Source organism: Eurytemora carolleeae, unplaced genomic scaffold (genome assembly GCF_000591075.1).
Source record: "Eurytemora carolleeae unplaced genomic scaffold, Eaff_2.0 scaffold427, whole genome shotgun sequence".
Taxonomy (NCBI): domain Eukaryota; kingdom Metazoa; phylum Arthropoda; class Copepoda; order Calanoida; family Temoridae; genus Eurytemora; species Eurytemora carolleeae.
Genome location: NW_019396312.1, coordinates 231,114 through 257,223, shown reverse-complemented (window position 1 = coordinate 257,223; position 26,110 = coordinate 231,114). Strand labels below are relative to the sequence as shown.

The 26,110-nt window shown below is 33.6% G+C and overlaps 1 protein-coding gene and 1 long non-coding RNA gene across 2 annotated transcripts; one reads left to right on the top strand and one right to left on the bottom strand.

Moving 5' to 3' along the window:
• Positions 1–5,097: 5,097 nt before the first annotated feature.
• Positions 5,098–7,258, top strand: LOC111700714 (GTPase IMAP family member 7). The gene is made up of 2 exons (XM_023471724.1): positions 5,098–5,159; positions 5,976–7,258. Exon 2 carries the CDS (start codon positions 5,987–5,989, stop codon positions 7,031–7,033), a length of 1,047 nt encoding a protein of 348 aa, XP_023327492.1. The 5' UTR covers positions 5,098–5,159; positions 5,976–5,986; the 3' UTR covers positions 7,034–7,258.
• Positions 7,259–11,374: 4,116 nt separating this feature from the next.
• LOC111700716 (uncharacterized) lies at positions 11,375–25,640 on the bottom strand. The gene is made up of 3 exons (XR_002765035.1): positions 25,053–25,640; positions 13,137–13,199; positions 11,375–11,449 (listed from the first exon to the last, which is right to left on the bottom strand). It is a non-coding gene; the product is annotated as an uncharacterized LOC111700716 (long non-coding RNA).
• Positions 25,641–26,110: the final 470 nt, after the last annotated feature.

Below are 26,110 nucleotides of genomic sequence, written 5' to 3'. Positions count from 1 at the left end.
GGGTTATTTATAGAATCCAAATGCAAACTCAAATAAATCCGTTAGGATTCAAAATAGGACTCTAAAGTCCAACCGTAGGGTTAAAGATGGGGGGGGGGGAGGGGGGCATGATTCCCCTTGGTAGCTATGATCTCAGCGATCCAAAAAATCCTTGAATTGCTGATCGTAAAAGATCAACAAAACTCGCCCACTGTTACACAACCATTCTCCTTACAATTGTTCTGTGGCTTTAACCACTTTACTTTTAATTGTTCTGTGGCTTCAACCCTCTCTTTTTACCTACTTTTTGGCTTTAACTACCCTCCTTTTACTTTTTCTATTGGGTGTGCCACTCTCCTTTATCTGCTCTGTGTATTCATCAGTCAGCTACCCTACTTTTACCTGTTCTGTGGCTTCATCCACTTTCCTTTTATCTGTTCTGTGGCTTCAACCAGTTTTCAGTTATATACTCCCTGGCTTCAGCCACTCCTTTTTTATCTGTTCTGTGGCTTCAGTCACTCTTCTTTTATCAACTTTCAACTACTCTCTTTTTCTTTGGTCTGTAGTTAAACCTATTTAAATTCATCTCACGGTATAGTGTAGTACAAACAGACAATAAACATAGACATATATAAATACATATACCAAGCATTAGGATAAAACAATACTTAGGTATCTACTTCGCTTAAACTATTAATATTCATCTATTCATTCATTCATTCATTCATTCATTCTATAAGAAAAGCTAAAAACGTGAAAGGTATTTTTCAAATAAAAAAATGTAGGGGTTCACGAATTTAATAGGATTGTCGAGTAGTTTTGTGTTAAATTTTTTTAAAGATTGAATAACAGAATCACAGAAAATTCGCAAAATTGTAATAAGAAAATTTGCAATTTTCGGTTCTAGCCAAATTTTTAAATAAAAGTTGTTTTTCAATGGCTCTGCAGGTTTCAACTGAACAGCGTATGTTTAAAACTTTAGAATTTACTAAGAAGAAAGGAACTAGAGAATTTTTTCTAAAAATTAGACCAACACTGAAAATTGCAAATTTTCAGTTTATAATTTTGCAAATTTTCTGTGATTCTATCATTCAATCTTTATAAAATTTTGGATTTTGAGATAAATAGTTTATGTACACATTTTTGCTTTTCTGAACCTTCGATTTTGAGAGAAAAAAAGTTCGCGGAATTTTTTTTTGGGCCATTAAAATAGCAAAAAAAATAAAATTTTTTTTAAATATTGAAAAACACCATACAGGAGAGTTGCACAAAAAAGGTACAATTTTGCACCAGGCGCCACTAATCACATTTTTTTTTACTCACCCTGTATATAACTAGCTGAAGTGCCCGGCGTTGCCCGTTTAATTTTTAAAACACTTGTTTAAGCTTATGTCATCCTAGGGGTACCCATGAGTTTCTTTGTGTCAGCCAATTTGGTCATATAAATATAGATTAAAAAGCTTTATTATATAGAGCAACAGATTATCTATGTATGTATATATGTTAACTATATATTTCAATATATATTTTTAAACCTGGGATGAAAGAAAGTGTTATGCAAATTATTGAAATTCATATTTGCTCAAAATTTCAAAAATATCATAAACTGGAAATGCATGTACAAGTTTTATGTAAGTATTTGTCGTCCGATCCTTCCAATTTGTGTAAAACTATGTCAAATATTCGAAAATATCTCTGTGAACTTTAGCTAACCAATATTATAACAAAAAATTCATTTTCATCTATTTGAACCCCCTTAGATTTTCCTGCTGGGCTTTCTGTAATCCAAAGTTTATACGTAGATCTAAACCCAGAACTCTATGAAGAGAAATTTAAAAAAAAAGATTTGTTGCGGAAATCCCGGTCCCATGATTCCAGCTTTAATGAACCTTGCAGGAAAATAGAAATAGGTGATTTTTTGGCATGGCATCAAATTGGGGCCTCTTATATATAAACATGATAGTAACAAAAATAAGTATTCTTTATTATGATTTCTAAGCATTCTTAGCTTGTATTCTCTCTACAGTATAGATTTGAATAAAATAATATATATTATCAATTGTTTAAAGTTAACGTACAGATAGGTTTGTAACAATTAAACACAGACATCGAACGCCAAAATGTTACTTGTACGACCCCTTCAAAAAATTAAAAACTTCTAGAGCACTTTTTCGAGAAATTTCAATTATTGGGCCTTTAAAACGCTATTCCCCGGTTTTTATAAGTCACCCTGTAGAGGACTGTAACGTAAAAATGAAAGGGGGTATAGGCTGAAACCTGAGAATCTAAGGCGTTGAACGATACATATGAAACATCTATCTAATGTTCCTGTCTCGAGAAATTAATATAAAACTAAGTCAAAATTAAAACAAAGTGTATCACCCCCAGGCGGCTACCCCTAAGTTTACTCAAAAAATTTCAACCTATTCGGTCCTGCCGTTTATCCAGCTTTAGGGAACATATTTACGAATGTCTTGTTTTATTATACAGACAAAGAATATTGTTTTTGAAGAGATTACACAGTGCATGGAAAAGGCATTTATCAAGCTACATGCATGAATTGGTATTTTGCAAACATTAATGTTCATTTATCATACATCCCTGTGTCTTTAATGTGTCAATATAAAAATGTCTATCTATCTATCTATCTATCTAATTATCTATCAGTGTGTACATATATGTGTGTACGAATTATGTTTTTGTTCTATTTTTCTCTCTGTCTGTCTGTCTATCTATTTATATAAGGCTCTATCTATTTATCTATTTCAACACTTAGTTAAATATTTCTAACTAAAAACTTATTTATCATCTAATCTATCTTTTTATCTGACTCTGATCAATTTATGTTCCTCTTAATGTAATACATATCGTGTAACCCTATAACTGTAAACCTGAACTACGTTGTACATTATAAATTATCTACGTTTGTAAATAGCTACGTAAAACCCACATCATGATTTAACTTAACTGTGCTGTAAATATCTACGTAATATGATAAACATAGCCTAGATACGTAAATACGTCAGAACCTGTATTGTGATTAGCTTAACTACGAAATATGAAAATCTAGCCTAGATACGTATGTAAATATGTCAGAACCTGTATTGTGATTAGCTTAACTACGTTTACTAACATCCTTTGTCGCTATATCATCCTCATTGTAATTTTGCCAGGCAATATATGTTGCATTATTGCAAATGTTGCAACTTTTAGATTGGGGTATCATAGTTTCAATACTACTATTAGATAATTCCGTTCACTACTTAGCACTCAATACACCTTTTTCTCTCTGATTGGTAGATTGAACTCGAATAGAAAAATAATAAGATAGCGAATGTTTCATGAACTGCAAACCATGATGTGTACATGCCAATTACTCCTTTTAAACTTAAATCACATTGCAGATGTATAAAATGTATAGATACACCCAGTTTTATGATAGAATACTACAGTTTTATAAGAATTTACATGATCCTTGAGTAAGGATGTTTTATGATATCTATCTATCTATCTATCTATCTATCTATCTATCTATCTATCTATCTATCTATCTATCTATCTATCTATCTATCTATCTATCTATCTATCCATCTTCTACCCCCTTATCTCTCCTGGTGTCTAAACTACAAAGAATCCTTTCTCCCAAATCCTAAAAAATGTGTCCAACGCCAAATTTAGAGAAATTAACACAAAACAGGTTTTAAAAAAGGTCCTTTAAGGACCTCCCGGATATAGATATATCCCCCCCCCCCACCCCCGTTCGACTGCAAAAAGGTCTGCTTTAAGTTCCAGAATTTTGCAAGGTGGCGTGCAAAAAACCTTGCAGAAATCAAATTAAATTGCAGATCCATTTTCTACTTCAGATATTTAGATATTCAGTCATTTAGATATTTAGATATTCAGTCATTTAGATACTTAGATATTTGGATATATAGATATTTAGATATTTAGCTATTTAGATATTTAGATATTTAGTTATTTAGATATTTAGATATTTGGATATATAGATATTTAGTTAGAGATCTAGATCTGAAGATATTTAGATATTTAGATATTCAGTTATTTAGATATTTGGATAAATAAATATTTGGATGTATATACATATTTAGAGATTCAGATCTTGAGATATTTAGAAATTTATATATTTAGATATTCAGTTATTTAAATATTTAGATATTTGGATATATACAGGGTGTCTCAGAAAAACTGTGCAGTAAGGGTATTAGTAACTGAGGAAACAATTTTTGTTCAATTTTTACGATCAAGGTGTCATTCGTAAGCTCTATATTTCAGTTATTTCATGATGTGAAATTTTTTTTGAAATCAGTTGGACATTTTGTAACTTTGGATATTTTGTAACTTTGGATATTTTGTAACTTTGGATATTTTGTAAGTTTGGACGTTTTGAAATCTTGGGTGTTTTGTTTTTGGGTCTTATGTTTTGTTATTGGACATTTTGTTCTTTGGCGTTTTGTATCCACTCCACTAATACCCCTACCGCACAGTTTTTCGGGGACACCCTGTATATATATGTAAATATATATGTAATAAGTATCATATTTAATATATATATATATATAATATATATTATATATGCTGCTGAAGAATGTCCAACATGAAACACAGTGTCCAGCAATAACCAATCTTAATAAACAATAGTTATTATTATTATATTATATGCATTATTATTATGCATTCAGAATTATTGAAAATGCAAAAACATTTATGTACAAATACACGAAAAAGATTTTGTTATGCTGTACCTCGGTCTCTCTAAATTTAACTATTGCTGTAATACATACATATAGTAAACAATATAAAATAGTTGCAGATTTTTTGCCTGTAACATTATAACGTGTATGTGTATTTTTATCAATAAACTATATCTTATCTTATCTTATCTTATGCATATAATAGGCTTTTAGGGCGAATTTTATATTTTAAAATACATGTTGAAATCAAATTTCAGCAGGGTTGAAATGTTCTATATGTATATTTGTATGTATGTATATATACAAATATAGATCATCTCAACCCTTGCTGAAATCTGATTTGCATGTTGAAATATGAACTGTCTGGACTATGGACTGCTCTAAAACGTGTTTATATAAGAAAGCATTTCTCTCATAATCTTGCAGTTTTAAGCAGTTCACATTGAGGGCACAACACTTTACAGAGAGGTGACATTTTTAGATAAAGTTTTTAAAGCCTTCTTTCTTAATTCTTTATTTTAGCGAAACAATTTTTGCAAATCATTCAAACTTGTGTAAAAAGTAAGAAATGAGCACATTTACTTTGCAAAAAAGATTAGATGCTTCTTACGCATTATACATAGCTTCCTTGATTTAGCCTTTACACACTTTAAATGTAATTTCAACTGACCCTGCATTAATAAAATGTCCGATTCACAACCTTAAAAGCTTTTTAATTCAGATCGAGAAAGAATGAGCTATCGGGTCTGTCCTAGAGAACGATTTTTGGACACCTCCTCTTCCCCCCCCTGCTATCAATTTTGACCACTTGTTTTTTTAGCAAAATTCTTATTATTTATTTTTTATTATTCTAGGGTAAGGTTAGGTTAAGACAATTTCTGGGCCGATGATATCCATGTGCAAAATTTATAGGAGCAGGGTGGGGGGGGGGAGGAGAGGGTTAAAAAATCGTTCTCTAGGAAATTACCGAGCTATCTATTTTGAAATTTGATTGTTTTTCTATAATGTATAATGTATAATGTAACTTTCGCATTTGTGAATAGGGCACGCCCCTCATTAAATGGAGGGTCACTTGAAATTACAACGATCCAATCCCTTTAAATAATTTGTGAATTGTAAATACTTTTAAACTATTTTTTTCAAAACGCTGATTGCAAAGGCAAAAATGAGTTAACTAGGTCTTCTTAGCTTGATAAAAGAAAAAATGGCACCTAATTATGTCTATAATGTTCATTTGCCTGTAAATTCAGTCTTTCGAATTCTAGTGCATTCTTTTTTTTTCAGGAACTCTAGCCATGTCTTACAGCCACGACCCCTCAACACCTACTTATAAAGGGGTGACAGTAACCCATTCAATAGACAATAATGGTTTAAAAAAGCTCTTGATAATAGGAAAGACAGGAACAGGGAAGAGTACTCTGTGTAACGTACTAACTGGAAATGATCCCAAAGCTAAAATCTTCCCAGTTTCCTCAGATGCTGAATCCTGCACCCAGGCAACTAAGTTTGCTAATGTTTGGTTTAATGGGGATAAATCCAAACATATCTCTCTGATTGATACTATTGGATTTGATGATGCTACTAAGAACGATGATGCTGCTATTATTGCTGAGCTGGTTGGTAAGCTTCGAGATGATTGTGATCATGTCAATCTGTTTGTGATTGCTGTCAATGGACAGAGTCCAAGACTTGATGGTTCTCTGCTCACAATGATCAGGATCTTTGAGGGAATGTTCTCTAAAGATTTCTGGAAGCAGGTTATCATTGTGTTCACACGTATCCCACAAGATGCTAAAACCAAGAAGAGGAGAGAGAAACAGAATGATAAAAGTGATGAAGATCTTGCTGCAGACTATATCAAGCTAGTGGAGAGACAGTTCAAGGATTGTACAGGATTGAAATATCTCTACATGGATGCTACATATGACAAAGAAGATGAGGATGAAACAGATGCGTTTGAGACTGCTCTCACTGAACTCTGGAAAACCTTGAATAATTGTCCACCCCTCTCAACAGATCATGTCCAACAGGTAGAGACAGATAATGCTAAACTTAAAAGACAGATTGAGGAGCAGAAACAGGCAAGAGAGGATGCTGAGAATTTGCTGAGGGAAGAATTGGAAAAGCTGAAAGCTGAAAACAAGAATCTTAGTGATAAGGAGCTGGAGAAAAAACTGGAGAAGTTGGTCAAGAATCATGAAGATCAAGGGTTTTCTGTTGCAAATGCGATTTCAGACATTACTGGTGGGGCTACTATAGGCCTTATTGGGGGTCCTGCAGGAGCCGCCATAGGGGCTGTAATAGGAGGTGTAAAATCCTTGGCCAGACTTTTCAGAAGCTAATTTTGTATCCCTAATTGAAATTTGAATAAGGCTGGAAATATGGACGATAAAAAACGGATATGTGACTAGTAACTGATCTAATATATATCAGATATGTGACTAGTAACAGATTATGAAAATGGATTTATAATGTAAATGTAAACATGTAACCTAGATTTAAGTTTGTCATTTATTAACAGAAACATAAATCATGATTTATAATGAATAAAGTATTGAGTTCTTGCATCTTATGAACAATGAAACCCATGGTGTTCAGACAACTTAAACAATAATCTCAGTCTAGTTTTATGAAGGACTAGCTTGGGAACCCGGCGCTGCCCAGGTTACTAAAAGTTACTCCCGCCATTTACACACACTTTTTTTAACCACTCAATCTAGAATCTCAAAACCAAGCAAAAAACCTTTCCCGTGGCTCTCACAAATTCTCCGATAAAAATTTAAGGCAAATCGGTCAGGGGGTTCCGTAGTTATGATCGGACAAACAAACAAAATTGTTTCCTCAGTTACTAATACCCCTACTGCACAGTTTTTTTTCTGAGACACCCTGTAGATATTTAGAGATTTGGATCTTGAGATATTTAGAGATTTGGATCTTGAGATATTTAGATATTTAGATATTTAGATATTTATATATTTAGATATTTAGATATTTAGATATTTAGATATTTAGATATTTACAAATATTTAGATATGTATATATGTGTTAGTTATAGTTGGCCAACCCGCTGGACCAATGCAAACCCTAGGAAAAAATAAACTGACAAAAAATCGATTTTTTTTCTAAAAAATTCGAATTTTTTTTAATTCAGCGGGCAACGCCGGGAATTTCCTTTAGTTTTTCTTTATGAGACCCCATTAAAACCGGGAACCCTAAATGATAGCCTCTAACCTCCTCCTCTACTAAAACTATCAACCCTAAACATAAAAGTAGAGGATTATAACCTATGACCTCCTGTTGGGGGGGGGGGATAATACTCCCCCCCCTGCTTCTTCAATACAAACGGTATCCAGTTTTAAAAAGAAATTTGTGAAATGAATTTTAAAGCTTTACTTTGAGCAATTCAAAACAGCTGATAAACATTTCATTACTTAGTTACTTGTTTTGCTTTGTTTTAAGTTTTGAACGAAAGAATACACTATAAAGGCAACAGGGTTAACCAACCACAAGGATTTAACTTTAATGACGACCAAAACCTCATTAAGTTTTGAACGAAAGAATACACTATAAAGGCAACAGGGTTAACCAACCACAAGGATTTAACTTTATTGACGACCAAAACCTCATTAAGTATGATTGTTCAAAGGTTGAATAAGGGCGTCTGGCTTAATTTTAGTTAATTTTAGTTAAATGATTTGGCAAAAGACAGAAGAAAGAAATTGAGACTTTGCCCCAGATTTTCTAATCATTGCAACCCAATGTCACAGACATTAAATATTACAAAGTATAAATTCTGTTATATTAAATTTTCAAAGCTTGCAATTTTTAAGGATCCCACCATCAGGATGCAAAGATATAATTGGATTAAAAAATTTGAAGGCAAAAATACTAACATTTTTATTCTGTGTGGTAACCCTGTCCAAGGTTAAATGAAGGTGAAGGGGGGGGGGGGGATTATTGTTCATGTGAAAGCTAGGTAATATCAGTATGCCATGCAGTTTTATTTTTTATTCCTTTCTTCTGCAATAATGGGATTCAAGTTTCCACAACATGTTTTGAAATAATCAAATAGCATTAGGTATTACAAGATTTAGTACATGCATTTAGTACCAAATTCAGTACAAATCTAAAGGTAATGCTGTTAGTACATGTTAAGTACGTACACAGTTTTTTGTACATAATTGAATACAGTACAGACTTAGTACACAGTTAATGTTCTAGTACATACAGGGTGAGTCAAAAAAAAGTGTGATTTTCGGCGCCTGGTGCAAAATTGTACCTTTTTTTGTGCAACTCTCCTGTATGGGGTTTTTTCAATATTTTTTGAAAAATTTGTAATTTTTTTTGGTACTCCAATGGCCCAAAAGAAAATCCGCGAATCTTTTTTTTCTCTCAAAATGAAAAGTTCAGAAAAGCAAAAATGTGCATTAATTATATTATTTCTCTCTAAATCTAAAATTTTATTAAAATTGAATCACAGAATCACAAAAAAATTGGCAAAATTGTAATAAGAAAATTCGCAATTTTTAGTTCTTGGCTAATTTTTAAGGAAAAGTTATTTAAATTCTCTAGTTCCTTTCTTCTTAGTATATTTAAAAATTATACCAGAACTGAAAATTGAGAATTTTCTAATTACAATTTTGCAAATTTTCTGAGATTCTGTGATTCAATCTTTTCAAAATTTTAGATTTCGATAGAAACTATTTATTTACACATTTTTATTTTACTGAACTTTTGATTTTGAAAGAAAAAAAAGGTTCGCGGATTTTTTTTTGAACCATTTAAGTGCCAAAAAAAATACAAATTTTCAAAAAATATTAAAAAAAACACCATACAGAAGAGTTGCACAAAAAAGTTACAATTTTGCACCAGGCGCCGCAAATCACACTTTTTTTTTACTCACCCTGTATTTGAATCAATGAATAGATCATTATTATTGCATTTTGTGTCTGCTATTTGTACCGTTCTTTACTTAACTACTTAATTTTTTAAAAATGCTTTAGAAAACTTAAAAGCTGATGTAATTTTTAGCGTAAATAATATTCCATTTGTTAATTATAAGCCATGAAAAACTTACCTTGTAAAGTTGTACTTATATACATATTACATAAGTCAGCATTTAAAAAAAGTTTTGTCCAACAAAAAGTACTTTTTTAAAGTTTAAACATTAGCTCACTTTTTAGTACTTTTTTAAATATCTTTTTAATTCTATCCGTTTTCAATTTATTATTTCTGACCATTTATATTTACATTTTACCACAAACCAATAGTATAGTGGTAAATAAGGGGAAAAGTATCAATACGGTCATGCAATTGCAGTTAATACATTCAACAAATGTCTTTGTTTCTTTGTTTAAACTCTGCAAATTGGTTCAAAGTTAAAGCAGTTTATTTACATCTAAAGGGGCTGTAAGCGTTATTTCAAGTGACCCTCCGTCGATAAAATGACAGTCACAGCGGTGCACTTATCAGCTTGACGTCTGATTTGAAAAGTAATTTAAAAAATATAAAAAGTATTTAATTCTAATAATTTCTCCGTTGATTTTTACGCTAGAAAAACGCAGTTTACTTTCGATTGTTATTGTTATTTCCTGAAATGACGCACCAAAAACAAGAAAGTTAATTGTCAAAAAATTTTATTTTTTAATTAGAGAAAAACGGCGATTGGTTCTTATTGTTGATAGAATATCGTGTGTAAGTCTATAAATGAAGGGTCTCCCTGAGATTGCGTCAGCAAACAAAATATTTTCTGAACAATGGCTTGGGGTTAAGTTTTTTGTTGTTTTCCATAGAGATATGTTTAAAGAAATTAATGTTCTCTGCAGACTGAATACTGATAAAAAAAGGCTGATCAATCTTTCCCTTAGACTAATAAGATTGTGTGTAAGTAAAATATAATATTAGCATTATATATAACGACATAAAAATATAAGAAATCATAAGAAATTTCTCATTTGTCTTGTGTGTGCTCCTTGGTACTTGTATTTAAGATGAGAGGTTTCGTGAAATATATTGACTATAAACTAGAAAATTTTCTTGTAAAACTATTTGTTTTAAAACAACATAAAATAATTATTAGATTGCTTAAAGTCTTCAATTTTCACAGTTTAAGGGTCCCGCCATATGTACAGAATTCATCATTAAAAACTAGAACTATAGTAACCGGGTTCTATAATGGTTACGGCACGTGGATTTAACGGTTCTGTCAATATTTCAGAAAGCTGTGACTTCCGATCACAATTTGACCCCTTATAACTTTATAGCCTTTTTTCTTATATAATTTTTTGTTGGTATATACATTTTAAATGTAAAAGTATAAAATAAACAAATCTGTAAGCTTAAAGATTGTTGAAATATAGACGAAAACACGTTTGATTTCAAATAAAAGAAGCAGGATACTTCTCTCTGTGGTTAGTTCAGTGTGACGGATACCCAGTACTCATGCACCTCTGCCCCTTTAGTAAAAGTAAATTGAACCAATTTAAAGCATAAAGGCTGACCGCGTCGACCTTGTTGCACCGGCTAGTCCTGTCCATAGAGCTAGGTACAGTACAAACTGGGACCGGAAAGATTGACCCGGCTCGGAAATTCAAATGTACTACGGCTGCCCGAGTACTGTAATAGCTTCTGATCTCTGCAGTTAATAAAAAGCTGTTACTCTCTTTTCTCTGATAAAAGCCATACCTGAGATTATTTTGAATGTATCCATGTTTATTATTATCCTCGCCGTACACGGTACTGCAGTACTGTAAATATCCCTGAAATATATATTGTTTATAGTCCAATGAGTAGTGAGTACAGAGTGTACTGTGTACTATACAGTTTATAATCCAATGAGAAGTGTGTACGGAGTGTACTGTGTACTGTACAGTTTATAATCCAATGAGAAGTGTTTACGGAGTGTACTGTGTACTGTGTACAGAGCTGAAAACTTTAGAATGGGATATCCTTAATCCTGATCGGATAATTAATCTGGAGATTAAAAATGAGTGGAGAACAAGGAATATGTAATCTCGAGATTAAGAAAAAGAGTGGATTAAGAATTAATCCCGATATCCACCATTCTAAAGTTTCCATGCTCTGTACAGTTTATAATCCAATGAGAAGTGTGTACGGAGTGTACTGTGTACTGTACAGTTTATAATCCAATGAGTAGTGTTTAGGGAGTGTACTGTGTACTGTATACTGTACAGTTTGCAATCACAATTTAGTATCTGTTGTTCTGTTATTATTCAAAATAAAACAGTTTCCCAAATTTATAAATTTTTTCTGGAACTTTTAAGTTTTTTAGACTTTTTAACAGGCCCCACAAAAAGAAATTTTCTTATGAAGGTTCCAACTTTTCAAAATTGTGTTTTGGAAAAGTTTGCTTCTATTTCAACCATACAAAATAGCTTCTCTCATGGTCAAAACTTGACATAGTGCAAATCAAGAATAAGCAATAATTTTAGTGGAACCACTTTAAAGTCCAAAAGCCTTAAAAGTTTTTAAAAAAATCGTACTCATACTCGTATCGTCCTTAAACTTTGCAGATAAATATCAACAACCCCTGTTCCCCTCTCTTCGCGGTTCTAAAAATATGTAAAAAAATAAAAGAATAAAAATATTGGATCAGGAACAAGAACTTTCGTAGTTTCAATTTTTACATTTTATTTTTTCTTTAATAGGAAAATTGTTCCTCTTAGAAAAACAGCGTTCTGCGAATTTCGGATAAATGACATGACAGGGATCTTTTCCCCCTGGAATGATCTAACTGTTATTTAATTTGTATTTCCAGCGTCAAAACAAGTTGAATTTTTCAAATAAAACAGATTTTACTTTAAATTGTAGCTGCGGAGAGAAATCCTGAATAGAGAAAATGAAATTAAACAAAACATAGAATTTATTTGTTTATAAATCAAGGAAAGCAGAGGGAATTCTTTGACATCAAGAAAATGTATTTAGACGTGCTCTTTTCTTCGTTATAAAATGTACAAAGCAAACCTACAAAACATTTATTAAAGGGATTGTCTACGTAACTTGAAAGGGATTGTGTATTATGATTTGAGTTTTCCAAAAGGTAAAAAATGCATTTATCTAACCCTACTCCAACAATTATGTAGAAAATGGTGACGCAGATTATCAATTTTAAAATCAAGTAAAAAAACATTACTTTATTGGATAACAAAAAAATGTTAGAAAAAGGTTTGTTCAATACTGATGTCGTGAATTAAGGGATTGTGTTCTCAAAAGCTAAAAAATGTAATTTCCACGTAAAGATGGCAATGCCCGATAACTGTCTGTTGAAACCTGTTGCTGATAAAGATGTGGAAGACATTGTCGTTTTTCTAGGTTTAAAAAGTTTTCGAAATTATAAAATTAATATTATTACAGTCCCTCTGATGTCATTGATAGTACAATATTATCTATATTTTATATATATATAGATTTATATATTTAGTTTACCTGACTGGGTGGTTGATATCCATCCTGTATATAGAGTGTAGAGTGCATCCCACATACACTTTACTAAATATATGTATAGTTAACTATAGTTTAATCGTAGGCGCAGGATTAAAACTATAGGTTTGTTCTCCCCCCCCCCTCTCTTCCCATGTAAAAGAATCAGTTTTGTTAATTAAATCAATATGTTTACTGGCCCAAATAGTGTTTGCTCAGCTTTGATCATGGATTGAAGGAAGCTTTGATCATGGATTGAAGGGAGCTTTGATCATGGATTGAAGGGAGCTTTGATCATGGATTGAAGGGAGCTTTGATCATGGATTGAAGGGAGCTTTGATCATGAATTGAAGGAAGCTTTGATCATGGATTGAAGGGAGCTTTGATCATGGATTGAAGGGAGCTTTGATCATGGATTGAAGGAAGCTTTGATCATGGATTGAAGGAAGCTTTGATCATGGATTGAAAGGAGCTTTGATCATAGATTGAAGGAAGCTTTGATCATGGATTGAAGGGAGCTTTGATCATGGATTGAAGGGAGCTTTGATCATGGATTGAAGGGAGCTTTAATCATGGATTGAAGGAAGCTTTGATCATGGATTGAAGGAAGCTTTGATCATGGATTGAAGGGAGCTTTGATCATAGATTAAAGGAAGCTTTGTTCATGGATTGAAGGGAGCTTTGATCATAGATTGAAGGATGCTTTGATCATGGATTGAAGGGAGCTTTGATCATGGATTAAAGGAGGCTTTGATTATTGATTGAAGGAAACTTTGATCATTGATTGAAGGAAGCTTTGATCGAGAAGGATTAACTGAAATAAAGAGGTTAAGCATTGATCCCCGTATTAAAATTGCCCATCGTGGATATCGAGAAAATCAATTGGAATTTTTACCATTAAACACAAAAGATCCCAGCTCTGAAGATATTATAAATTAGTTCTGAAGAAGTGAAATTGGAATTGACAACTTTATCTGTGTTTTCTCTCCCAGTGTTACGATTAAAACTTCTAATAATTATTTTCTCTCAGATGATTCAATAGCAGTATAGTACAAATGTCTAAATTGTATCATAAAGCAAATGTAAAAATCAAATAATCAATCCAATTATGAGAAACAGACATTGCTCACTGTGAACTGGACAGAATTAAAAGTATGTGACGTTACTAGTCGGGCTTTGTGACCTCGTAGTGCTTCTAGTTTTCATTGAACAAGTATGAGAAAAGCTAATCCGGGTTATACATATTAGAAATTTAAAACACTTTTCTACTTCTCAATAACTCGTCAATAAGAGGAGTAATGATTGAAAACATCGTGAAAATGAAAATTCACTCTTTATGAAAGCAATTTTCATTAGTTTAACGTGAGTTACTAAGTGGTACAATTTTTTTGTTGCCATTATACAATTTTTTTAGACACCCTATGAAGGGTTACCCAGCTAATTAATGATTTAATTTATAACTTGCCTGACCCCTTTATTTAATATTTTGACTCAACCAGGGAAAAAAGGAATTAAAATTCACAACTTTTTATGATTTACATACGTCTAGTTTTATGCAAGATAATTTAAATATAAAGGAAGGAGTTGGGAGAGGGAACGGAGGCATTGAAAATTTACGTCTCCCCGGCCCCCACTGTTCGTAATTAGTGGGATAATTAGTTTAAATTAGACATATCAAGATAAGATCAGTTTTATGTCACGCTAAACTAACTATATAGATCTAGTATGCCCTGGTTGTCACGCTAAACTAACTATATAGATCTAGTATGCCCTGGTTGTCACGCTAAACTAACTAGATAGATCTAGTATGCCCTGGTTGTATAACGAAAACAACTTTTTCAATTGAGTTCTGTCAAATCTAGGAACAAAGGATTATGCTGCTTGCACCCTTTATAGTTTTCAATCATTAGAATTGGTCATTGGCCAAGGGAAAAGTACCGACAACAAAATCTTTAAAAATCTGAATTTTTTTAGAGAAAATGGCTAGAAATTGAAGGTTCGTTGTTTTTTTAAACCAGCACATCTGGATCACTGTAAGATATAATAAATATTCACGAACGTTATCGGCCACGGGTAGAAGATAATTAAATCAAAAATTTTCGTCGAAGTTTCTGTAAAGGCCATTAGAAATTTTACCGCGATCCGTGGAGGCCGAAGAAGATGTCAAATAAGTAAATAAACAAAATTCAACTTAAAATTTGCAAAAAGATAAATGTTCAATACAAAAACTACGTACTTGTGTACTAAAAATCTCTAAAAGTTTCACAAATCTAAATGATAAAACAAGACATTCGTATAAATGTTCCCCATAGCCGACCAAACGGATTGACCAAATGTACACTTATGGGTAGTCTGGGGGTACAATATAGGCTAAAAAAATTAAATTTTAATTTTTTCAAATTTTTTTTATTTTATTTATGTTTTCAAATTTTTTTTTCCACGGGCAACGCCGGGCCCTTTAACTAACCGTTAATATAAGAGGATGTAAAAAAATGAAACTGAAAAACATTCATCTAAATCAAACGCTATAAACAATCCAGAAAACTCATTTTTTTAAACTAACGATAAAAGAAAAAAATGAAGCATTATTATGAGCGGACTACCCAGTTTAAATCTATTGAATACGGATTGGATAAGGTCGGATTAATTATGATGGTTCAAAGTATAAAAGTAGGCCTACTCATGCAACTGCACAGAATAGGTGCTACATAAACCGACCTAAAAGAAACGAACATAGGAGGTTTTAGAGTAAACCGAACCTTTTGGTATTATTTCAAACATTTTTTTTTAATCTGATCTAACTTACCAATTGATACATAGTTGTACATTATAAACCTTACAACCTTTCTCCGTAAAATGTCGTCTTAAACCAAATCATACCCCCGGAGCCAAACCCAACATTTCTCTGGCAAATAGACGCAAATTCGTGAAAAGTGAATCATGTTTAATATATTAATTAATACCTGTAATTTATTACAGATTTTTCCGTATTTGCAAATATGGAAAAGTAGTGGAGAGAGAGGATATCGACCAGCTTTCAAGCACCTGTCGACCCTTTTCTGGGATTATCAACCTTAGACCAACTGATCGACCCTTTACTCGGACGAGGACCCTTTGAGCTCAACAATAGTGCATTTAACTTTAGGTCGGAAAACCCAAAGGTACGATTTCGTTAGTTTGATTGCGAAGACATCACAAAATGCAGTTGTCCAGAGATTACTTATAATCCATATTTGGATCTCTAGCCATACACGCAAAAATACATACTTAAACCGACTCAGAGAAGAGGGAAACTTATGGATGGACGGAATCAGTTAAGCTCGTTCTCTCAACAAGAATCGACTGTCTTTCCAACGTTTATCTATTTAACACAAAGAGATCGAGCACTAAAATGAGAGACTAAGTTTAACTGATTTACTCCGTTCCAAAGTTTACACTTCTTAAAAAAATAGCATAAACATAACGTTAATCCTCCCTTGAAATGTGCCTCATTTGTAAAAATAAATAAAAATAAATCGGTTGCCTAATCTAAAATGGCGAAAGTTAACTGAATGCCGCAATCTTTTCTCCGAATTTGTCGATTATTGAGAAACAGGTTTTACTAACTTTTTTTAAAGCCATTCACGCAAAATATAAAACCTTTCTAAATAACATTGCTATCATTGATAACGCTTTATTTGTTAGATTAAAATACGATTTTTAAAAATATTTTTTAAAAATCAGTTATCAGTTACAAAGACAATATCCGTCGAAGGAAATTGATAAAAGCAGAGAGGTTCCAATATTTTCTCAAAATATAAATTTAATTTTAAATCTATTTCTAAATTTTATAAATCCCCGGCTTAAAAAATTTAAAAATCTGTATCTTATGCAACTCCCGAAGTAATTCAAATCCTTCAGATTATCTTCCCTAAAAGTCAAGAAGTTTCAAGATAATAGTTTTAAAATTAGAGTGATATGGAAAACACACATAAGGAGGGGGGGGGGGGGGTCGTTTTTCTGAAATGATCCTTACTTCTACCCCCCCCCCTCTCTCCACCTTCAACATTTTGGTCCTACTTCTTCCCCATTCATATTCATTCAATGATAACCAAAACACAACGGAATAGAAATACGACATTATTGCAATAATATAAGTGTATTTGATGTTACGAAACAAACAGTTCACCATACACTAATTTAGTCACTGGGTCTGTTTACACTGCACAAGTGCTATGGCTCATGCTTATTGTACTTTTTAACGTCATAACTTGATTCAAAAAGTCGTTTTCCTTTTTCAATGTTTTTGGGTTATAAGTGTAGCTTATTATTAGAAAGAAAAAACTTTGTTAAGCGTCCCGAATTTGTCACACTGATTCCCATCCTTAATCCTTGACAAACGGCCAAGTACAGTTTGAACGAATGCATAATAAGAAAAAATCTGAAATATTAGTATTCAGAGGATTTAGGAAATATTTTTAGGTTTAAGTCGACAGAAAATCTCCAACACCAACGTGCAAACACCCAGACAAAAACAGTGGGTGGGAGTCAGGCAGCGAGGCAAGGCTTGAGACATGCATCCAGGCCTATACAGACAGGCCCCAGACAGGCCGAATAAATAGTAGACAGGAGAGAGAGAGAAAAACCAAGTAAAGTGGACAGGTTGGTCTGAAGTAGAACATGCAATATCAAAACAACACAATTCTTTTATAATTGGATAATTTTGCACTGTACCTTTTCCGTACCTTGAGCTCACTATCTTTCTAGTTTCCTAGCTTCCTAGCTTCTTAGCTTCCTTTCTTCCTTGCTTCCTAGTTTCCTAGCTTCCTAGCTTCCTTTCTTCCTAGCTTCCTAGCCTCCTAGCTTCCTAGTTTCCTAGCCTCCTAGCTTCCTAGTTTTCTTGCTTCCTAGCTTCCTTCCTTCCTAGCTTCCTAGCTTCCTAGCTTCCTAGCTTCCTAGCTTCCTAGTTTCCTAGCTTCATAGCTTCCTAGCTTCCTAGCTTCCTAGCTTCCTAGCTTCTTAGCTTCCTTTCTTCCTTGCTTTCTAGTTTCCTAGCTTCCTAGCTTCTTAACTTCCTAGCTTTCCTAGCTTCTTAGCTTCCTTTCTTCCTAGCTTCCTAGTTGCCTAACTTCCTAGCTTCCTAGCTTCCAAGCTTCCTAGTTTCCTAGCTTCATAGCTTCCTATTTTCTTAGCTTCCTCGCTCCCTAGCTTTCTAGTTTCCTAGCTTCCTAGCTTTCTAGCTTCCTAACTTCCTTGCTTCCTAGCTTCCTAGCTTCCTAGCTTCCTAGCTTCCTTGCTTCCTAGCTTTATTGCTTCCTAGCTGCCTAGCACCAAAAATGCTTAACTCCTTATAGTTCCTTAGCTCCTTAGCAGGCTCCTTGGCCCCCGAGCTCACTCAAAGTCCTTAGCTCATAAACTACCTATATAGTTTCCTAACTTCCATGGTGCAGCTTCCTAGTTGCATAGCACCCTATCTTCCTTGCTCTCTAGCTTCCTAGCTTTAACGCTTCCTAGCTCCCTAGTCCCTAGCCTTCTAGCTCCCAAGCTTCATAGCTTCCCAGCTTCCTAGCTTCCCAGCTTCCTAACTTCCCTAGCTTCCTAGCTCCCTTGTCCCTAGCCTTCTAGCTCCCAAGCTTTCTACCTTCCTAGCTTGCTAGCTTCCTAGATCTCCTAGTTCTCTTAATTCTCCTTCTTCTACGGAGCCTCCCCCTCCCCCACCCCCATTCAAAGCATCCTAGATAAAGCAGTTGTACATTTGTATAGATATGAAGATATGGACACGAGATGGCTAGGCTATAAATTAAAGTATACTTATACTTCCAATTGTATGAATTAAAGTCAGTTTACAGAGGCGCCCGGAGCAGGATTGTCTCATCAATTATACAGAGTTACCTACAAAGGATGAGACCGTAAAGACGACCCAAAACGCCTAAAATATTACAAATTGAAGCTTGATTTTTGGTTTCTGTCTTTAATGTACTATTTTATTGGTGTACTAAATAATTAAGCACATACCTCAGCCAGTTTGGGCTTACAAGGAACCCTGAATGTAAGAAAATACACTAAAAAAATTCCGTAAAATCGTCTCTGAAGTCTCATCCTTAATGTGAATAACACTGTGCTTCCGATACCATAGCACTTACCAGGTGTATACTCTAACACTTACCCAGGTCAATACCATAGCACTTACCCAGGTCTATACCGTAACATTTACCCAGGTCAATACCATAGCACTTACCCGGGTCTAAACCATTGCACTTACCCAGGCCTAACCCATCGCACTTACCCAGGTCTATACCATAACACTTACCCAAGTGTTTACCATAGCACTTACCCAGGTGTATACCATAGCACTTATCCAAGTGTACACCATAGCACTTACCCAGGTCTAAACTATTGCACTTACCCAGGTCTTTACCATAACACTTACCCAGGTCTAAACCATAACACTTACCCAGGTCTATACCATAACACTTACCCAAGTGTTTACCATAGCACTTACCCAGGTGTATACCATAGCACTTATCCAGGTGTACACCATAGGACTTACCCAGGTCTAAACTATTGCACTTACCCAGGTCTATACCATAACACTTACCCAGGTCTAAACTATTGCACTTACCCAGGTCAATACCATAACACTTACCCAGGTCTAAACTATTGCACTTACCCAGGTCTATACCATAACACTTACCCAGGTCTAAACCATAACACTTACCCAGGTCTATGCCATAGCACTTACCCAGGTGTAAACTACAGCACTTTCCCAGGTCTATACCAAAGGACTTACCCAGGTGTACACTATAGAACTTACCCATGTGTATACCATAGCACTTATCCAGGTGTAAACTATTACACTTAGTACTTACCCTTGAAATTTAACCTTAAACCTAAGTTATCTCGCATACTTATAGTATCTCTCTTTTGATAATCACATAAAATTGTGGTTACGATTTCTTTATTAGGACATGAAATTGTAAATTATGATATTTTTAAATCTTTCCCAGTTTTGAATAATAAAGATATCCCTGGGTATAGCGGGGTTAAACCTTCCTTATTTTTTACTGCACAGATAAAACTGTAAGATCCTAAAAACAGTGTTTTACCACTAGGGCTGGGCTCGGACAGTGCTTTACCACTAGGGCTGGGCTCGCACAGTGTCTTACCACTAGGGCTGGGCTAGGACAGTGTTTTACCACTAGGGCTGGGCTCGGACAGTAGGTACATTGATAAATTTTTCATTCCAATCTTTAATAGTTATTTAAATTCACATTAATTAAAGAAACTGATCGTGTTCGCTAAATAATCAAACGGTTCCTCAGCTCGTATCCGGAAATGATCACTAAACTTCCACTCGTTAACGGAATTTTGTCCAGCTCTATTCACAACGCCCAGCTCATTAAATATTGTTAACACCGAGTTCAATGTTTTTACAAGTATAATAATATTTTACAAATTCTAGAGAATTCAAGGAACAAGAAACATTGCTTTAATTATATTTTTCAGTAACTTGAGGCTAATTAAGATTTTCAGGTCAGAGACAGGGACGTTCATGTAGGATTTAATCTCGTGGGGGGGGGGGTCTCTCGGGGCTGGTCCTCTTTAAATGCCCCTGTCAAGAAAGGGGGGAGGATTAAAAATAATGATTTCATTAAAAATATAGAAAGCAGAAAGAGGAAGAAGGAAATGACGGAGTTATTGCCAAAACTGCATTTATTAAAGAAAAGGAGGGAAGGAGGTAATTTAGATCATTAATGAAGATTGTAAATGAAGGAAAGAAAGAGAAGGATAGGTTTAGATCTTTAGTGAAGGAAGGAGAAGAATGGGTTTATATCTTTAGTGAAGGAAGGAGAAGGATGGGTTTAGATCTTTAGTGAAAGAAGGAGAAGAATGGGTTTATATCTTTAGTGAAGGAAGTAGAAGGATGGGTTTAGATCTTTAGTGAAGGAAGGATAAGGATGGGTTTAGATCTTTAGTGAAGGAAGGAGAAGGATGGGTTTAGATCTTTAGTGAAAGAAGGAGAAGGATGGGTTTAGATTTTTAGTGAAGGAAGGAGAAGGATGGGTTTAGATTTTTAGTGAAGAAAGGGAAGGAAGGGTTTAGATCATGATGGAAGGAGAAGGGGCAGTTTAGATCATTGATGAAGAAAGGAGAAGGGGGGTAGGAAGGGGTAAGATCCTGAAAGAAGGATAGAAAAGAATATTTGGAAGAATGGAAAAAGATTTTGAAGTATGGAAAACGATGGTTAAATATTTAAACCCTAAAATATCTGTGAAGGTGAACGTGTGTAAGAAACCTGGAAATTATGTTTTCAATCTAAAACTGTCAAGTCCTAACTTTTTCCTCAAAAATTTCACGTAAAAAGTTGAAAATTAACTTTACATAAAAAGATCGCTGCATGGAAGAGATGTTGCGTGCCCAGATGCCTATATGGCCTGTAGGCTGCAGTGCCTTATACAACATACTTGAAGCATTGTTTTTTCTAGAGTTGTATAGTTTATATGCTTGGTGGTTCACGGCTTTGTATGTAGTGCTGCCATCTTACATGATTAGATATGTTAAAATAGTAAAAACGTTTTTAGTATCTTGCTATAACACGTTTTATACTTGAGTAATAATGGTAAGCTTTGAAAATAAAAGTGGGTTAGTTAGTCGGAATATCTAGATTTTAATATTTAGGTTTTTATTCTGCTTTGCCTTGAGTTATTGTGGGACAGAGGACAAGTGAGGCATATCTAACATTCAAGTAAAAGAGCAAATACATACTTACATATATATATTACATACAATATATAATACAAAGATACGCGTTCGTAAATATGTATTTACCCTTTCTTAAATATCCATTCATTTCCCTAACATCTGTACAATACTCATACATATCCCTAACATTTGTACAATACTCATACATTTCCCTAACATCTGTACAATACTCATACATTCTCCTAACATTTCTACAATACTCATACATTTCTCTAACATTTGTACAGTACTCATTCATTTCCCTAACATCTGTACAATACTCATACAATTCCCTAACATTTGTACAATACAACAACATTGATTGATAATCTTTTCTTGACTTTCCTAATTCTTTACATATCATTCCCTGACATATCTTCCTTGAAATATTCTTCTTTGAAATATCTTTTCTTGACATATCCTTCCTTGACATATTCTTCCTTAAAACATTCTTCCTTGACATATCCTTCATTGATATATTCTTCTTTGACATATCCTTCCTTGACATATCCTTCCTTGATATATTCTTCCTTGGCATATCCTTCCTTGACATATCCTTCCTTGACATATTCTTCCTTGACATGTAAACCTTTCTTGACATATCTTTCCTTGACATATCCTTCATTTGACATATTCTTCCTTGACATATCCTTCTTTGACATATCCTTCCTGGACATATTTTTCCTTGACATATCCTTCCTTGTCATATCTTCCTTAAAATATCCCTCCTTGAAAAATCTTTCCTTGAAATATCATTCCTTGAAATATTCTTCCTTGACATGTAAACCTTTCTTGACATATCTTTCCTTGACATATCCTTCCTTTGACATATTCTTCCTTGACATATCCTTCTTTGACATATCCTTCCTGGACATATTCTTCCTTGACATATCCTTCCTTGACATATCCTTCCTGGACATATTTTTCCTTAAAATATCCTTCCTTGAAAAATCTTTCCTTGCCATATCATTCCTTGAAATATTCTTCCTTGACATGTAAACCTTTTTTGAAATATCTTTCCTTGACATATCCTTCCTTGACATATTCTTCCTTGACATGTAAACCTTTCTTGACATATCTTTCCTTGACATAACCTTCCTTGAAATATCTTCCCTTGAAACATACTTCCTTGACATATGTTTCCATAACATATCCTCCTTGTCATATCCTTCCTTGAAATATGCATATTTGACATAACTTTCGACATATCCTTCCTTGACATATCTTTTCTTGGCTTATCCTTCCTTGACATATCGTTTCTTGGCCTATCCTTCTTTTACATATCCTTCCTTGACATATTCAAATCCATCTCAGACTTATATTTGACATAATAAATATAAACTATGAACAACTATATTTTAATGAGCTTGTTCAAATATTATTTTAACAGGTTAAACCTGAAATTAATTATTCATATAAATCCAGTCTTTTTAGATCAAAGAGTTGTTTGAGCATGAAAATTATTTTTATATACTAAGGGAATATAATTATGTATTTTTCCTTAAAAATAGTTTTTAAAAGCTTAAATAATTGCCCTAGAAAGATTTAAATGTACAGGTGTCGATAATTGTGAATATAAGGAAACAGGCAGTAGAAATGGCAAACAGTCGACTCCGAAGAATTATGCTTTGTTTGCGGGTATAACTTGTGTTATAATGACACTCCCCCCTCCCCCACCCACCTTCTATTCTTCCTTCTGCACCCTCCTTACAAACATATATTTAAAGTTGCACCTTTCACAATAGATCTTGTTAAGTGAATGCTATTAATGAATACAAAATACAGAAAAAAAAAATTGCAAAAGAAAAACAAACAAACAACTCCAGGTAAAGTGAATTCACAATTATAGCATGGCACGTCCAGTCACAAAAGATACCCTTTAAAACTTTGTCTGATCAAGACAGGATTTATTCTTAATTCATTCTTTTCTCTTCGAAAATTGTTTATTATATTTGTGGTTTCTCTAAAAACTTACATGCGCATGCCTGTTTCAGAAATTTGGAGGAACTCACTATAATTTAACGCTTTTTAGCTTAACAAACGATGATATCTTTCACAGTTTCAGTCATAAAAATACAACATGTTAAGTGGGTTTGCTCCTTTAAAATGGAAGGTCACTTGAATATACAACAGTAATACCTTTAATAGTGGATGGAATTGATATTGATGAAAACATTTAATGTATAAGTATACACTGTTTAGATTATAATCTCTATGTAACTTTGGTGTCCATTTTATCTATTTAGAAAGAATGAATAAATGTCATATATCAAGTAACCTTCCATTTGAAGACTGGCATCTCCAAATCCCAACGGTTCCCTTCAAACCTTAATCTGAGCATAAAAGAGAAAAATTAAGTCTTTTTTCTGGAAATGTGTTAAATTCTGATGAAAATTTTGTTCATTGTTTCTACTGGTAAATCCGCAATTTACTTTTATATAGAATTCAAAATTTAAAATAACTTATTTTCAGATAGAAAAATATGAAAATATCCTTCACCCTAGTGACACAAAAAAATTTAGGGTGCTGTTGTAAATCGGGCATGCCTGCACTCTTTAATTGGGAGGGTCACTTTAAGTCTCTTGAACATTAACCTTTTATTAACAACTTAGAACTTGTTGGTAATGAAAACATTAAAAGATAACGATCAAAAATGTGAATATTAGTTTTGGAATGAAGTATTAAAATGGAAAATTAGATTTGGAATGGAATATTAGAATGGAAAATTAGATTTGGAATGGAATATTAGAATGGAAAATTAGATTTGGAATGGAATATTAGAATGGAAGATCAAATTAAAACAGAAGGAAGGAAATTTTTAATGATAATTTGTCATTCATACGGTTTGATTTATTTAAGCAAAAGTTTTTGAAAATATCTTAAAATAAAAATAAAAAGTTTTATTAGACGTGTATACTTATGTAAAGTTAGTTGTATATGTATTGACCAAAAGAAAGCTCATGAAGGAGAAGACTTTTTCTTTCTTGATTAAAAATATTTGCATAGATGCAAAAACAGATAAAACTGTGCGAATTGAAGCAAAAATAAGAACTGATAAGAAGGTGTGTGACGGCGCCAGGTTTGTTTGCAAATATTGTGAATAAAGTGAGGCAGGGATCATGCAACACAGAAGAGTGTACTCTAAACGTACCCTGATACTCAGTCCTGTCTCCGGGACGGATAAACATCCATTGTTCTCACCTATTACCGGAGTAGGGTTGAGGCCGGGTAGGTTAGGTTCCGTATTCTCCCAAAGGTTCGGACGGACTGAGTTGAGTTTGCATGACGAGGGTACACTTAGAGTGCATGCAACCCGGCATTTCGCCCGCTATAGTCCGGCAAAAAATTATGCCATACTCGGAATCCTTTTTCACCGTTGATAGACAGGCTAGGAGGGGTTTTTACCGGGGAAATGCATTCAAGTTCTTTCTTAACTTCTTTCCTGGGATTTTGGTAAGTGATCCTACGCTGAGAGTGTCAGTGTGCATTTCATTTTTAGATTAATAGTGGAACTCAGGCATCAGAGGTGTACAGTGAAAACCAGAAAACAGTGGAATAAGTCTCACATGTGCTTTTTATATAAATTGTTTTTAAGAAGTTTTGATTAATTGACTAATTTATCTCTAAAAAAGGGGCAAAGAACATTTAAACAAAAAAGATAGAATGAAGTTGACAATCAATTCAGAGTTTTCCGGTTATTTCTGTATGCACATTGTAGATTAGTGCTTTGTTTAAGTACAGCCAGGGTGGATGATAGATCCCTGCCTGTGTGCTCAGTTAGCTGTATTGTACACTTACAACTATTTACTAATATTAATAAACTATGGGTAAGGTCAGAATCTCCTTATAATAAACAAATATGCAGTACATTCTCGATATAGTTTCTGGCCAATAAAATTAGTAAAGGATTAGCGTACATCATAACTCTATACACTTTAACCTCGTTGGGTACAGCACAGATTTCATTTAGGTAGAAAAAAACAAACATATAAGGTGCCAAAGGGTTAAAACCCTATAGTAATCAAATATATTTTCTCTCTTATCTGCTATTTATAATTAGTACATGAATTTCTGATGCTGTTATTATGTACAATAATTTGTATGTTTAATACTCTGTGTTATATTATGTTAATGCTCTGTAGTCTGTACAACAATGACAGTATGTACGTTTGTACGGTAACAACCATAAAACTCGGGAATTAAAAAAAAAGACTTTTAAACCCATTAATGAAACACAGCGTAAACAGACTAATTTCACT

Coding starts and splice junctions, on each gene's coding strand:
- LOC111700714 (XM_023471724.1), top strand. CDS start 5,987: ATGTCTTACAGCCACGACCCCTCAACACCTACTTATAAAGGGGTGACA.